The sequence below is a fragment of the Octodon degus genome, unplaced genomic scaffold (genome assembly GCF_000260255.1).
Source record: "Octodon degus isolate 3935 unplaced genomic scaffold, OctDeg1.0 scaffold00227, whole genome shotgun sequence".
Taxonomy (NCBI): domain Eukaryota; kingdom Metazoa; phylum Chordata; class Mammalia; order Rodentia; family Octodontidae; genus Octodon; species Octodon degus.
Window position 1 is genome coordinate 2691499 of NW_004524803.1, and position 16727 is coordinate 2708225.

The window sequence follows — 16727 nt, forward strand, 5'->3', positions numbered from 1 at the left end:
TTTATATCCAAGGATCTTGCTATCTTCCTTTTAGAACAATTTGGTCTTTTATTCTAACAACTCACAATAGGAAAAGCAATGACACCTGGGGTACACATGCTTTTCTTAGTCACTTGAAACTTATTCACTTGGGCAAAGGCTATATATAAAAAAAGCTGGGTCTAATCAATTTAATATTGATTAATTTAAATAGCAGAACTAATGGCAATAGAACATCTTTTATTTTGGGAAAGATATAGAAAGATTAAAGATATAAGAAGAAACACTTGAGTTTTAAGGTTTTACTGAATATACAGCACAACCCTTATTGTTTTCAGTCAAAGTATAAATAGAAGAATGTGTAATAAAACTGCACAATTTGACAGATTTAGACAGCTGGCTCCCTCACAAGAAGTTCACATTTTGTTAATGTCACCCACATTGAATAAGGGATGATTAGATGGTAAAGGTCCATTTACAAAAATGGTTGTCAGGACATTTTTTTTAATGGTAAAACTTTCTGTGATGGAATTCAGTAAAAGGGCTATGAAGAGAAAGCACTGGAGACAAAAGATTGCTATTAACCTACAGATACAGGCTACTGCATGGTTCATTGCAAGATTTGTCACACTGTTGGGCCAATGAAGTGTTAGTGAGACTAGAAGGGACCACCCCTTTTCTGGGGTAAGAGGGCAATTTGGTCTCCATGCTCATTTAATCCCGAGACTTCTTTGAATAGACTGTCAATTGAATCTAAATTGTGCAAAATTATGCATGCACTTTTTAATGCAGGCTATTGTTCACTAAGCGCTGAACCAAGATTTCTCAACCTATTTCCATTTGGCATGAGGTCACTTGAAACTTAGGTAATCAAATATGGAAGACAAGAGCAGTGGACTTAACCAATCTTTCTTTCTACATTATGGTTTCTATATAAACATTCACTCTGCTCTCATTCCAAATCTCACTTTAAAACAATAGAGAAATACTAGCTATCAGGCTTTAAAAATTATTTCACTGAGGCTCCTATTTTTAAAGTTAAGGAGCAGGTTGGCAAGGTCAGGCAGTGCTGCAGAAGTTACTTAATTCTCCTATTTATGTTCTAGAGGAATGAATGTTTACAGGAGAAGGACAACTACAGTGGGGGAGCCCTTGACATGAGGAACCCTGTCTTTTCAGCATCGCAAAGAGGCCTTATCACTCTATTAACATCCAAAAGTGTGAGAAGTGGCCAAAGCCACTAAGAAAAATGTCTACCAGACTCTGTAGTTTTATGTTAGAACAATGCCGTCTCTTCAAAGCCTGAACGAACGTTTACAGAAAATTTATTGAAACAGTAATAGTATTTTCAAATTGAGTTTGAAAATTGAGTTTCAAATTCCAACTAGTATCTTCATTGAGTTTTGAAGGAGCAGCATATACATTAAAGGTCATATTCAGCAAGAATTATCATATTAAAAATTTGTACAAGTGGCAGCTTATACAACCAAGATGAGATAAAAAGAACAAGTGAGCTCCTCTCCCGGGGTTTCAATGCAGTGTGAAATCAGCGACATTCTAATCACATATACTCTGACAGTCTTACTATGGTCAAAGGCATTTTACAAATGTTTAATGCTGGAGTTTTATGGGAATTGGCTGTTGTCTTGCTTTCTCATCCGCTGTTAATGATTACAAGTTGGCAAAAGGAAACACTGCTAGATTAGATCCACAGCACATTAAAGACCGTTTGGTTTCTCACTCCCCTTCTTTCCAATTAAGTTGGTGAACAATGTAACTTTAGTGTTTTACAGGACAGGTTAAAGGTGTTTCATCTAGGTGATGTCTATATTATAAAAATAAAATAAAAAATATAAATATGTAACACAAACCCAGTGCCTATTGTTAAATAAAATACATAATAAAAGCAGACCCTTCAGGAAGATTGCTTTTAAAATATGCCATTATGATTTAATTATAAAACATTTAAAAACAATCTTGAGATTAGGCTGAAGTAACCAGATTGCCCTGCCAAATTAAAAGGTAAGTGCATAACATTCTATAATTGGGTACACTGATAAAAACAAAGATTACAACTTTATATCAAGCTTCTCATTTAGAAATTCATCAGGGAGTTCTGAAACATTCTCTCATATAGTCATTTAATATAAAAATATTGTTTTTTATTAGATCCATCAGATTGCACAGTACTGTTTCAAAACTCCATTAATGTTGACTTTAGTAGTTACAGACAGAAAATTCTTGGGAAGTCAAATAATCTCTTCTGGAAACATAAAAATTCCGTTATCAATTTACAATGGAATTTCTGTGACAATTACTCTGCACAATGAAGCATATATATTTTTAAAACCCATCTGTGTTGCAACCACACCTAGAGGGGTTGTGAGTGTGGGTGTGTATGTGCCTATGTGAACAGATGTACCAACATACACACAGTGGATCTGTACATTTCTGAAAATTATTTTTAAGTTAATAAAGTAAAATGAAATCACAGGAGTGTGTAACAGGATAGCAGTCTTTTTTTTTTTTAATGACAGGATAAAAAATAAATGCCCATTGGAAGGAATATTCAAACAGTCCCGGACACTATACAATGTAACTTGTTAGATCCAGCAAATAAGATGTCATGTCAATGATCTGATCAAGAATACCTGCCCTGGTCACTCTTCGGATGTTTCTGTCCACTTGTTCACACTGAAGACCAAGATAGCCTTTTTTACAGAGGCACTTGTTGGGTCTAACACAGACACCTCCGTGATGACATGCTGGCTCACATTTTGCTGAGAGGAAAAATAAAAGCGACAATAGCAAACTGTCATTCTATCAGAAAGTGTTGAGTCTGAGACCCTCAACGATTTTATGAATAATGGAAGGTAGAGAAAGAAGAAGAAAGATAATCACAGAATGATCTGAAAGGTAAGTAGGGCAGATTTTCAGACCCATAGTTACTTGGGGCCCAGAACTCAGCAGGCAGTAGGAGACATTTCTAGAGCAGCAGAAAATCATGAGAATGTGAAGAAGCAGGAATCATGAGATTGTTTCATGGTCATGAGAAAATTTCAATGGTTTTCAGGATTAGCTTTGTTTAGCACAAAGATTTCATTACATCTAAATCTCTACTCCACAGAGACATTTCAACAGAGGCCTTTCCAGGCAGACAAACTGCATGGCTGCAGGGTCGGATCTCAACAGGGAATCATTCTGCCTAAATGAGGCCAGGTAAGGATGCCTTAGAGTTTTGGTGGGATGAAGTATCCACCGTATGGACCTCCTCAGGCTTCCAAGGGGAGCAGAGCACAATCTTCTCTTTAATTATAGTAAATTTCACAGTCCATTCCTGGGATCAGGTCAATTGGCCCACAAAGAACATTCTGAACAATCCTTTCTCAGTTACTCCACAGCGCTGAAGTTCTCTATTAAAGAAGTTTTACTATGATAGTATAGATGGAGAATGTAAAGATTTACTGCTAAAATGAGACAGAGGCATAGAATTTGGTGTGAATATTGATTGCAATTTGCTGATTGGATAAATCTGGAGAGTGCAGCCATTGCAGGCAGAATTGAATACCTTGAATACTTTGCCTTACACTTTCAGGGGTCAGGGTCATTTCACTTTTTCAAATGCATTTTCCAGGAGTTTGTGGCTGACACATGGAAAAGAATAAGAATTTTCTCATTTAAATTTGTGGGAGATGAGTAAATAATGTAGAGATATGAATAAAACTCTTGATTGGGTCAAAATATCCCAGATAGCTTATTCCTATCAACTTGCTCTGGCTTCTCTTATATACTAGAACTATTTCAATATAGTAGAAAGATGAAAGGAACTTCACTGAAACTATGATTCATGTTAATCCCAAGAATGCACATTTCCATTTACATCACGTATTGTTATTAATTAAGGTTTGTATAATGCCACCCGTATACCAAATAATTTGTTTGCCCTCAGTTTAACCATATTATCTCTAGAAGGTACTCTATAAATATTTGTTAATTGATTACCTAAATGACATAAGAGGTGAGGCAAAATAAAAAGCAAAGAATCTAACCAAGTGGATGTTATACAAAGGAAATACAGATAGATATTGTCAAGCATCAAGGAGAGAAGAAGAAAATATATCACCAGAAATTTGAATGTTATTATACTTGAACACTGCTGCTTGTTTTTTTGATCAATTAACAAAATGGGAAGCAGACTGATTTGATATAAAGTAAGCAATTTTTCAAAATAATGTAATTACTTAATATCTGTTGAGTTTGAATTGATCCCTCTTTCCCGGATGTGCTGTCATGGTATTTGATACACAATCATGGTATTAATCAATCAGATGTTATCACTATCATAAGTTGCTTAAGCAATTTAAAGTTAAAATGTATACTATATAAGTGAATTTACATATTAGTTATTTTTGTTAGATTATATAAAATAAGCAGGTTATGATTCTAATTTTAAAAAGAAATATTTGGAATAAAAATACAGTCTTTATGAATTAAGGACATTATTAAATATTAATTTGAGGCTTTCCTTTTCATTGGCAAGAGGTACCTTAATATATAAAATAGCAGAGCTCAAAATTGTTTTTTAAAAAATGTATATATGTTGATTGTTGAATATGCATCTTTAACACATAGTAGCTTAGACCCTAGGCTTTTAAATTCATCCAATTTTTTTCACTTCACATTGAACAGAACTTAAACATCATTGTGCAAAATTGAGGAAATCTCACATTGAAGGGTGGAATAACTATGAATAAAATCTCCTTTGCTCTCTGAACAGCTGCACACCTAGCTGATGGTTCACAGGGGAGTAGCAAACAGAATTAGAAGGTCTTGTAATAGGACTCTAGATAATTGCGCTTTCCCTTTTATTTAGTAACTCACTGAAAACCCTGTTTTTAGTGTGCTAAAGCAAGAAGCCAAGCAATAAAGCTCGGAGGGCATTTATGGGGTGTTTGGTAAATGCTGGGACAGGGAAGGGGGTCGGCAAGCATTAAGTCACCAGCTGGTGTGTTGATGTGTGCAGCAGTAGGCACCCCATGGAGAGGCCCCAGTTGGGCAGTGTTTCTCTCTCTCTCTCTCTCTCTCTCTCTCTCTCTCTCTCTCTCTCTCTCTCTTTTCTTTCTCTTGGCTTTTTGAAAGGCCTCAGTCATTTAAAGTTCTTTTATGTGTATGGCTAACTACTATATGTGAAGAGTTGGCATTAAGGAAATGCAAAGGACTTAATTTAAAAGTTCAGAAAAGATGAGCACTAAGATTATTGTAAAGGGTTAAATATTTTGAACACAAGATGATGCTAGAGCAGGTATGCTACCCTGTGGAGTACCTAAGAGCTGTCCCATCCCTGGTCTGTCTGAGCCCAGAGATACTCACCGATTCTGCAGAAGTCGCCTTCCCAGCCAGGACTGCAGCAGCAGGTGCCCGTTGGGGTGCAGTAGCCATTCCGACAGAGCCGGGCACACTCTGAGGTCAGGGTCTGTGCAGGTTGTAGCATGGCTTTGCACTCCTCAGGCAGTAAAGGTCTGCACCAAAAGACAATGGTCAAAACTGTACATTGGTTGGAAATCAGTAGCAGAATGAAAGCTGGTGCGTCTGTAGCTTAAACTTGTCTCTTTCCAAAGATACTTTTAAAGATCTCAGTCAAACCACACTTAAGAAAAATAGAAAAATATACCTACCAGGAAGGAAATGAACTAATCAGTCCCCCCATTTTGTTTTTTTGTGGTACTAGGGTTTAAACTCAAGACTTTGTGCTTGCCAGGTAGGCAAGACTTTGTGATTAATTTATGATCCAGGCTGAGCTATCTCCCCAGCCTGAACTAATGTGTTTTGAACCAAAGTGATTAGTCTGTTTGGCAGTATCATTGGTCTGACAGCATTCATCAAAATGATCACTTGCCTCCTAAAGAGTTTTGAAATCAATTTTTTGCCTTCATTTTACATTTATTTTGAGATATTTTTTCAGAGCTTTTGCTTGAAAGGATATGTATGTGTATGTTTGCATGTATTCATAATATTTAGTCAGTTCTTTATGCAAAGCGATATACAATGGAGATTTTATGTCTGTATATTGAAACCAAATTATATTGTATAAAATCTGATTTTATCTTCTTAGGAAGGAAATGAATGTTAATAGTAGCAAACTGAGAAATCTTATTGGCAACGTAAAAATTCATAGGTTTTTATGTTTATTGTTCTACCACTGTCTTTACTTATAGAGGAAGCCAAGAAGCCCTGAACTCTTTATGGTTCCTCTGTCTTGTAGTGTTGTCACTGAAGCTGGGTGGGCCAGGCTGGCCGCATGCTCCCAGCTGCTCATTACCTAGTCTTTGGGGAGGAAAATGTGTGTAGTGCTTTCTTATTGGTATGATACCTGGGCCAGAGTGTGGTGTATTTAAGGGATATAAACACATGTCACCATCGGTCAAGTCATCTGCAATAGGATGACCCAAACTGTTGGGCTCTTTAAGAATCATAACGAAGAAAGTGATCATTATAGGTCAAGCCACCTCAAAAGTAAATTATGGAACCTTCTGAGATAAGCAAATAGCCTTGCAAGCTCACCTTTGTTGAGATTGGTTAGTGTCATGTCTTTATGGCAATGTGGACAGTGGTAATACTTTAGAGCCTGCCTTCAGGCTGTTTCTACAATGACTTAAACCCATGTATATTAAAAACCAAAATATTAAAACATGTAGCAATTTCTTCAGCTCTTCTCCCTAGTAAAAGTTCCACTCTGCAATGAAAACACTATGTTTTGCAGCTCATGCAGCAATTCACAGAACTCCTTTCAATCTTTTCAGCTTCCTGCTTAAATCTGGAAATGGTCAGCTTATGCGAAACAACCTTAAGGGATTCGGTGGACTGGATGTATTCCTATTCAGAACACATTAACAAATATTTTCCATGTGTTTCCCAAGGGAGTCTTTCTGGGAATAAGGATGGGGTAGAATAAAGTACAGAAAACATTAAATGGTTCCACCAAGAAAATAGGAACATCGCTTTCTGGTCTTCTTGCTATTGTCGAATACCCCACGTACACTGTTTCTTCCTCATCTAGTATTCTTGTTTTGATTGTGAGAAAATGCTGGCATTTTTTTTTTTTTTTTTTGTTTCTTTGGGACAGAATCTCGCTATGTAGTTCAGGCTGGTCTTGAACTCACTGTGTAGACCCAGTTGGCCTTGAACTCAAGGAGATCCTCCTGCCACAGTGTTATGGCTTGTGTCTAGTTGTACCCCCAAAGCCTCATGCAGTCATGGGGTAGACTTATAGACTTGGTGATTAATTCATGATCCAGTGCTGAGATTATGGGTGTGAGTGCTTTTGGGATTATGAGTGTGAGTGCTGCTGGGATTATGGGTGTGAGTGCTGCTGGGATTATGGGCGTGAGTACTACACCCACCCTGAGGCAGTTAGACTGAATGTAACATAAGGCAGATGGACTTGCTCTCTGTTACCATTGTTGCTGTTACTCTTCTCTTTTGCTCTTGCTGTTTCGCTATTTTCTACCATCATGGACTGCTGCCCTCTGCCATGTGCCATTCTGCTTTGGAGCCATCTGAGTATAAACTGGAACCTCTGTTAACTGTCAGCTAAATAAACCTTTCCTTCCTTCATTCAGAGTGTTGGGTAATTTGTCCCAGCAACCAGAGAGAAGTAACTGAGACACACAGCCTCCCTTAGCGCTGGACTATAGGGGTGCATCACCGTGCCTGGTTCATGGTGGTATTTCTGGTCACCAGAGAAGCAGTTTTTCAGCAGCCAAAAAGTTTTGTGGATCACAAGTTATGATCGTTTACTAAGTGGCAGTCATTAAGTGAGTATTATTCTAATTTTACTGGTGACCAAAATTGTGGAATTTTGTGTATCTATTTGTTATCATTTGTTTACTCTCTTTGTGACTCACTAAAAAAAAAAAAAAGATATCTCCAAGCACAGTCTATCCAAAATATATTACAAAATGTAGGTGATGCACACAGTACAAGTCACATACTGCTCCACAAGATGGTTTACCCCTAAGCACAGAAGTTTCAAGAGAGGATACCCTGGAGATCAAGAAGGTAGCTGGCCAGGGTGGCACATGCCAGGAATCCCAACATGCTAGGAAGGTGTGAAGGCCCCAGGTTCAGTCCCCATTACCACACACACACACACACACCTATGCACACACACACACACACACACACACACACACAGAGCAGGTGAGTTCAGTTACACAGTAACACAGACACTGGCTCTTGTGCACTAGGAAAGGCAATCAGAATATGACAGATAGGGAACCAGTAGTGAAAGACAGTTCTCTAGTTAGAGGATCTCACCATTGTCTCCCTCCTGATCTTCCAAGCAGATGCTTTGACTATTTTGCACAGCACATCCAAATATACAGAAACTGAGACTATGAAGAGAATGCTAAATTTTTTTTTAACTAAGTAAATTTAGTAAATGGCTCTTTGTGGAAGTAATTATTTCACATATAGACATGATCCTCTCAAAGTTTAATATAAATATCTGTAGAAATGATCCTTTTTCTACTACAAATTTAGTAACTAACATTCTGCATTTAGCAAGTCAAATAAATGTTCTGCTCCTCTTTTAAACTGTCTTCTACTGGGGCTCTCTTAACATGAAAATTTATACAAAAGTAGCCTGTTTCATGAAGGACTTCCCTTCTCCTAAAGAGTTATTTTAACTTCCTCTTTCATTCTGTACTGACAGAAGCTACAGCTCTTTAAGTCAGTCATTTTCTCCAGCAAGTTCCATGCTCTTTATGGGTAAGATATGAATAAAACAAGGCTCTTGATCCTCACAGAGACCACAGGTGAGGAAGACATGGAAACACAAGAGTATAAAATGCCATAAGATCATTGTTATGATACAGGTGCGCACAGAGTATCATAGGAGAGTGGGAACACTTCATTTAAAACTGAGAGAGAAATCCTTCTATATTTAGTTGAAGATACAATATTCTGGTGACTTCTCATCAATATGAGAGATATCATTAGGAGCTATGAAAATACTACATATACTGTCAGTAAATGCTCTTAAGTTCAATTGAATGTACAGAGTAGTACTTTCTTAAATAAATTCCATGAGGACAATTATTTCCTCTTGTCTGTATCTCCCTAGGACCTAGAAAATGTGTAGCCCTACAAGATGTCTGTTGGATGAATCAAAATAATAAGAATGTGGAATCTTAAAGAACATTTATTTCCTTTCTATGTTATAGGGTAAAATATTAGAAATAATATGTGGTCTACTAGTGAAAGAATATCATAAAATATAATTGCTATATATTTATGTAATAAATGTAAAACTAAAAGCACTTGCTGTATTTCTAGTGTCTATATTAACTCAATTATTCTGAACTTTTCTAAAGCCTAACTTCATTATAAATGATGGGGCCAGGGAGATGGCTCAGTAGAATAAGTGCTTCCCTGGCAAGCACAAGGGCCTGAGTTCAATCCCCGGTCCCACAGGGGAAAAAAAAAAAAAAAAAAAAGATAAATGATATATTTTTAAGTCATATATTTTTAAACTGAATGTAACTGTGGTACATAAAAAGGACTAAAATAGTTGATGTAAGCATGACTTAAAGATCTACGACTTTTTTCTTCTCCAAGTGAGAAGAAATGAGAATGGAAGTCAGCACATTTAAATATATTTCTCTAGTAAAATTTGTGGTAAGGTCTAATAAAGGCCTTCAGTGATCCCTACCATTCCTTTCCACAAGATGTTTGTTGTGGTGGCTTTTGTCCTTCCACTAAAAAGTGAATAGGATCCTTCACAAGGAATGAGGAGAAAAGGGAATGAAAAACAAATCCTTCAGTTTTATCACTAATGCCATGTTGAAATAGCTCTTGTTAAGTATGCATAAATGCCATCTATCTGCCTGCCTGCCTGTCTGTCTGTCTGTCTGTCTGTCTATCTGTCTGTCTGTGTCTATATATCTCTCTAGATATCTATCAATTATTTATCTGGGTGGGATCTAAACAAATTTCTAGACTATGTAGTTTGGATAGTTTAATGTATTTTCATGGTACTTTTATTAACTGGATAACTGTGCAAAATTGGGTGTATGATCTAAGAAACTCACTTCAGTAGTCTTTTGTTTCTTTTATTTTTATTTATTTATTTGTTTGTTTGCTTTGCGGAACGAGGCATTGAACTCAGGCCCTTGAGCTTGCCAGGCAAGTGCTTCGTCTACTGAGCTATCTCCCTGGCCTTTGCTTCTTTTAAACAAATACTTTTAAAGCCATTCGAACATTAACTCTACTGAATGAAGTCAGAAGTACCTTTCCAAATGGAAAACTGAATGAAGACTGCATCGATCCAGGTCTGGTGGTGCACATCTCTACTCAGCACTCTGGAAGGCTGAGGCAGCTGCAATACACCCGACTACTATGTGAGTAGAGTGAGACCTCGTCTCAACATAGAAGCCAAAATGGCGAGGATGCAGCTCTGCACAGAGGCCTTCTCTTTAATCCCAGGATTGACCAAAAAGAGCCTACTCGTTGTCAACTGCCCTCACAGCCCTCAAACTTAAAGTTAAGTGAGAAGCAAACACACCTCCTAGTCTTTTCTGATGGCAAATAATGAAGCACTCAGGGGCTGGCATAGAAAACTCTTAACATTCTTTAATATACCAGGTGTTGTTTTCAGAACTTGAAGACATTTTCTTAGAAACCTGTTTTGGCTAGCTTTGGGCAGTGGTACAAAGGTGTAGATACTTTCTTGAGACAGAGAAAAGTTGGGAAGCACAAATAACTACGCACATCAAAGACTTTTTGTGACTAGGAAAGGCCAACAGTGAATGTCTCTGGGTAGCAGGATTATGGGTGGCTTTAATTTAATGGCATTTAATTTAAAAAAGGACCAAACTAATCAATAGATAAGAAGTCTTCTATGAATTTGTGTGGAAGCAATGGATGAATCCCATCTCAGCTGCCTGGCCCTTCTATTTTGTCTTTCACAAAAACTAAAGGGCTTAATCTGAAACTATTACATATCCAGATTTTAAGTTCATTTTATTATAAAACTCAGCCATATAGGTCACAAATAATTTATAAATTCTGGCTCACTGGAGGTTTTACAAACTGTAATAATGCTATAGCCTCTAGCAATCTCCATAAGGGAAAAGGTGATGTAAGAGTTGTTTACTGTCTTACACCTTTCTCTAGAGCCACACAGGGACACCTGAGAAAGTGTTTCCTACAACTGTAGCATTTCTGAAACAATTTTTTCCACCTTGATTTCTTCCCATTCTCATGAGTGAGGAAAAACCTAAAACCTGTTAAATCTAAATCCTCATTCTTCATGGTGTCCTACTAGCATGCTGTGGGATTTTCTCAGAAATGCAAAATACCAGGCCTCAGTTTGTCAAATGATGAGCTCGTATATTTCAGTCTGGGAAGCACTGTTTCAAATTAGAGACGTTTTCCAATCAGGTACGATTAATGTGACCATTAATTAGTGGGTTCTGGAACTTCCAAATAGAGGATGTGGTGGAATCTTACAACTGGGTGGAATCTCTCCTCTTAATGAGGAGATAGTTTTTTAATGTCACAGCAGGTTCTAAGTCTGATGAATTTCCTTCTTGTGTAAATGGGCTAATGCATGGGGGTCATCCTTAACCACTCATTATTTTTAAAGCCAACACTCAGCTCTCTTACGTCAAAAAGGAAGTGGAAAATTTTAACGATGGGATACATTTTCCTGTTTTCCATCTGTATAGCTCCGGGAGAGGAGTAAACATCAGTATAGTACTTGTTGTGTCATCTTTTAAGTACTCATTTTAGAGCCTTTCTCCAAGTCAACACATGTCAGCCTCCTCCATCTCCTGTGTTTGCCTTTACTCTGGCTGTTCATTGAACCATTTTCCTGGCCATTCTGATACTTTTCTATTCAGTGCCAGTGTATAAGAAGGGATGATATTCCAGCCTGTGAGGGTTTTACAGCATGTTTTCTGGCTGTACACAGCCAGTGTACAGCAAACTTTTAAATGTGATTCAATGTTAAGGAAAGCTTTAGATGATGACATGCTTCATAAATCACAAAGCAATGGATCTCTTCAGGCCCTATTAATCTCACTATCCAATCACCATCACCATCATACACAAACAGCCAACAGGGGATGTGAATATCTTGTATTAAACTTTATCAACTTAATTCAGTGTCTTAATTTCCATAGAAAATCAGGACATGATAGGTTATGATATCACGAAAACCTAAGAGAATGATTGATGGAACTAAATGATAATGTCAAGTGTAATTATATTTCCAATGTATTAAAAGTATAGATATTTCTACTTCAATTCAAAATGCTTATTCCTGAAAAATTTTGTATTTTATAGAATTGCATACTAAAAAATGTAGCCATTGGACTAAATGTTTATGTCTTCCCAAATGTCTGTGTTCAGGATCTCATGCCCAGTGTAATGTGAAGTAGGGTCTTTGGGAGGTAATCAGTTTTAGACGACGTCTTGATGATGGAGCCAAGATTTCTCACCCCTTCTTCATTGAAGCTACTGCAAGTGAGGATGAGAACCTTCTCAGGAATCTGACCATGCTAGCATTGGATCTTGCATTTCTAAGCCTCCAGAACTGTAAGAAGTCGATGTCTGTTAAAGCTACCCAGGTATTATGTTATAGCAGATCAACCTGATCATATGAAAAGTCTTTTTAGAAAAAGCAAAGCCTGCATAAAGTTGTAACGGAAGCACTAACAGCAAAGTTAGGTTCTTGGGAGAGAATCTGGGCAACTCAGTGAACAGCTCAGCAGTAGCTGGAGGTTGGCTCAAGGAGACTGGAAGCAAACAAAACTGAAGTGTATGGAAGGAGAGCCCTAACTCTGGAGAAAGTTCAGTTCAGTCCATGAGGGCCATGCGAGGCTGTGGATCTGACCACTCACCTATGAGCTAGGAAGGGTCTTTCTGTTTCAGTGACAGCTGGGTGGAGAGCATGCTGCTTTCCTTAGAAATCCAGTGGGACTTGCCTGAATGGTATGTAACTTTCATGTATGCAGAAATAAGAAAAGTACATAAGTCTTCATGCTACTCAGACATCATTCTTTTTTCTATGTGAGATCATTACTGTTAAAAAACATCTCACTGTAGCAGGACAGACTTGCCCAGGAGGACAAACCATGGTGAAATTTACCAGCCTTGGTATCTCTGGACCATTAATTTAGTCATTAATTAGATAAAATAGGCATTTTGAATGCTTATGAAAATACAACCAGGCTTTTTTTTGGGGAATTTACCCATTTTCACTGAGATAAAATTTAAGATGGTAACATCTAATATTACCAAATAGGATGAATAAATAACACTTTGATAACAGTATAATTCAAAAGAATTATTTTCCTTTAGCAATATTTTTCTCTAGCAATCCTTTAAAAATAAACTTTTATCTCTTTTCCCATATAAAAATTAGTAGATCTGTTAGTGTTTTAATATCATATTATGTGAAGGCAAAAAACTTAAATGTTGCTAAATGCTTTATTCTATCAAATAAAAAAGCTCAAAAATGTCAGTTCACACTCTCTTCAAAGATTATTAGGGTGAAAAACTTCAAAATCTTCTGTTATATTTGTTGACTCATTTATCAGTGTTGACAGAGAGAACTCATTCAAGCAAGAACTACTGTAACTCAACTAAAACGAATTAAATGATGCTGATGCGGCCCTTGATAAGCTACAAATTCTTTTAGAAAATATCTTTTCACAAAAATTCTCCATTTTAGACATATCTAATATAACGTCAAACCTGCCTTTGTCTCAGATATTGCAGGATCTGGTGATACATTGCCTTACAATGGACAAATAGAGTATTCAGGAGGTCTAATAATGTCAGACTTCCAGCAACGTCCTCAAAAGGATGCTGATTGGGGAGAGGTGAAGATGGACTTAAAAAATACTTTCAACAGTTTTTCACTCCTAATAAATGAATCTCATTTTGTTGCATACATTCTTCATTATTCATGTTCTCCAGTTTATATGTTTCTAAACAAATGCCATTTGCAAGTAGTGAATGAAATTTTCATAGCAGTCAATACAATGCCTAGAAGGGAAAATAGTCTAACTTCCAAAATTGATAGATTAAGAGACTACAGTTAGCATAAGACATAAAATTCCTTTGAATGTTGTGGTCATCTGCCACAGTTTCAGGAAATGGGGCGTATGTGTAAGACATGTTTTCCCCACTAAGTATGAAAATTGATAGATAATTAGCTTGACTGAATTATTTCACATGATACACATTTGTCAAAATGTCACATTCTACAGTTGTTCTCCTTGCACATTTCTTTTTGTTTTTCTTGGTAGCACTGAGGATTGAACTGAGCCTTCACACTTAGCTATACTCTCAATACTGTTTTATGTTTTTGAGTCACTCAGTTGCCCAGGCTGGGCTTAATCTTTTGATCTTTTTTGATTCTGCCTCCAAGAATGCTGAGAATACAGGCTTGTGCCACCACATCAACTTTCCTCTTAGAGATTTCAGGGTTTCAGTAATTTACATTCAACAGTGATCCAAAAATATTAAGTGGAAGATTCTAGAAATAACAAGATTCAAATAAGTTCTAACACAGTATACTGTTATATGTTATTACCGGTTACTATTAATCTTTCACTGTGCCTGAAGAATTTTTTTATCATACGTATGAATGAATACACTGGAAAAGATATAATATATAGGATCTGGTACCCTGTGCAGTTTCCAGCAGCCACTGGGGGGTTGGAACATATCAGCCAAGGAGAAGACGGCACTGTAAACATCTATCTTTCTTGTTAGACAATTATACCTTTAATCTGGGAGAAAGTTTGGAGTTCTCTTGGTGACTGTGAGAAACTGGTGAAGGGTTTGAGGTAGGGTAAGAAATGATTAGTTTTGTATTTTGTGAATATAAATCTATTAGAACTTTGAGTAGAGGCATTTGATTATTTTAAATAATGAGATAAAATATTTTAAAATAATATGGTCATATTATTTTTGCATAACTTATTATTTAGTATTTTCTATTTATTTTGAAATATATAGAGTATTTAACACTGCACATATATTACCTGAACATATTTAAGTGTGTCTCTTTGCATACTGTACTTATGCAAATCTTGCTAAAGTATGAACCATGTTAAGACCATTATACTATATTACGTATGCCTACCCATCCATTAATTACACATTGTGATTTTGATCTTACCTAATTCTTTTTGTAAAATGTCTTTAAAATTCCAGGTGTTATGTGGCAACTTAGGGAAGATTTGATGTCAAAAGGGATTTTTAATATACATGAAATATGGTATATTATAAATAAAATACAAACAGGCAGGAAGTATCTATCCACTTTTGGTTACTGGAAATGCAGAATACTAATAATAGCAAAAATATGGAAAATGCTTCCTGGTCCTTCGGACTTTTAATCCACCATGCTGAATGGGTTTTCATAGGGCATATACTTGCTCATGACCTCTAGTGTTAAGAAATTCTGTCACGTTTGAAAACTAGTCCCTCGTGGAGCCTGTATCCCTGTTAATAGCTGAAAGGTCAGTGGAGCTGCTAAACAGTTTGTATTACTATCAGGGTGGTCATGAAAACACCACCTGCTGCAAGAGGACTTGGCAGCTGGGTCAACAGGCACTGTGGGAATTTATCAACTCAGGGGGGCCACTTGCATAAAACTTTGACTGATGAATTGGGACTCGACTGGCTTACTGGGCTAAAGCTGCTCTATTATGTATGACTTTCTTTGGGTTGACGGAGCTGCCTGAGACACATGCGAAGGATAAACAGAACTGATTTCTCCTTATGAAGTGATTCTGTGAGGAAAAGCACTCGAGCGTCCAGCACACTAAGGAGTAGGATGAAGATATTACAAAACAGTAAACAAAGGGCCATAAGTGGCACCTTGGGGGAGGAGAGCGAAACAACGTGAAGGAACCAGGAGAGGCAGTTTTAGATACTGGTCACAAGGGAACCTAGGGACACGCAGCATTTTTATAAAATGACCTCTTCAGCCTGGAATGTACATTGTTCATGTATAGATGTCTTCAGGGAATGGTCTCTGTGACGTGGTTTGGGTAACAGATAAACAGCATACTAAAATATAGCTAGAGCAGTACACGTTGAGTAAACCAACATGATTGTTCTTAACAGCTTTGTTGTTAACAACTTTGTTTTACAAATTCTTGGAGAAACAAACCCTGGAAATATTTGAAGATGAAGACAACAAGATCATTTGATCTAAGTTCATCTGAAACAAACTTAAAGAATCTTCTGTCTTTATGGAAAAGGCTGTATTCTACAGCTATGAAGCTTGAAAACTACACACCTCTGTGAGAAACCTTGAACTTCTATCGCCCAGGACATTTAATTAATTCCATAAAGATTTAGTACAGAGCAAGCATTGCAGGAACAATACGAATATTTGAAATTTAGGCATTGAAAGCTTTTTAAGGGTCCATGTATACCTTTATCCTAATTTTGGAACTAAGGGAACCTCAGAAATTGAGATTACCTGAAAATAATTTTAGGATGCATGGAACGAACACTAACAATACTAAAAATTTCCATAGATGTCAAGGATGTCGTTTACCTGCCTCCTATGTCCTGTGTAGAAACAAGGCAGGGATACATTGGTCGCCCGTACATTTTCAACAGGCAGAGGGGCATGGTATGGGGAGATGGTTTATGTAGTGTTCTTTGTTAAAGGATAGTCAGACTAGACCAGCTGAGCCTCGGTCCTGCCTGGACGG

The 16727-nt window shown here is 37.0% G+C and overlaps 1 protein-coding gene across 2 annotated transcripts in view; it reads right to left on the reverse strand.

Moving 5' to 3' along the window:
• Positions 1-1288: 1288 nt before the first annotated feature.
• The window catches only part of Hhip (hedgehog interacting protein), a 110028-nt gene continuing 94589 nt past the window's right edge, over positions 1289-16727 (reverse strand). The window contains exons 12-14 of one of the 2 annotated variants that reach the window (XM_023705722.1): positions 5350-5498; positions 3548-3623; positions 2673-2759 (exon numbers count right to left, since the gene is read on the reverse strand). In XM_023705722.1, the coding sequence (XP_023561490.1) occupies positions 3589-3623; positions 5350-5498 (184 nt within the window). In that variant the 3' untranslated portion in view covers positions 2673-2759; positions 3548-3588. Of the gene's footprint in view, positions 2760-3547; positions 3624-5349; positions 5499-16727 lie in introns of both variants that reach the window. The other variant, XM_004645447.3, reaches the window with a different exon arrangement.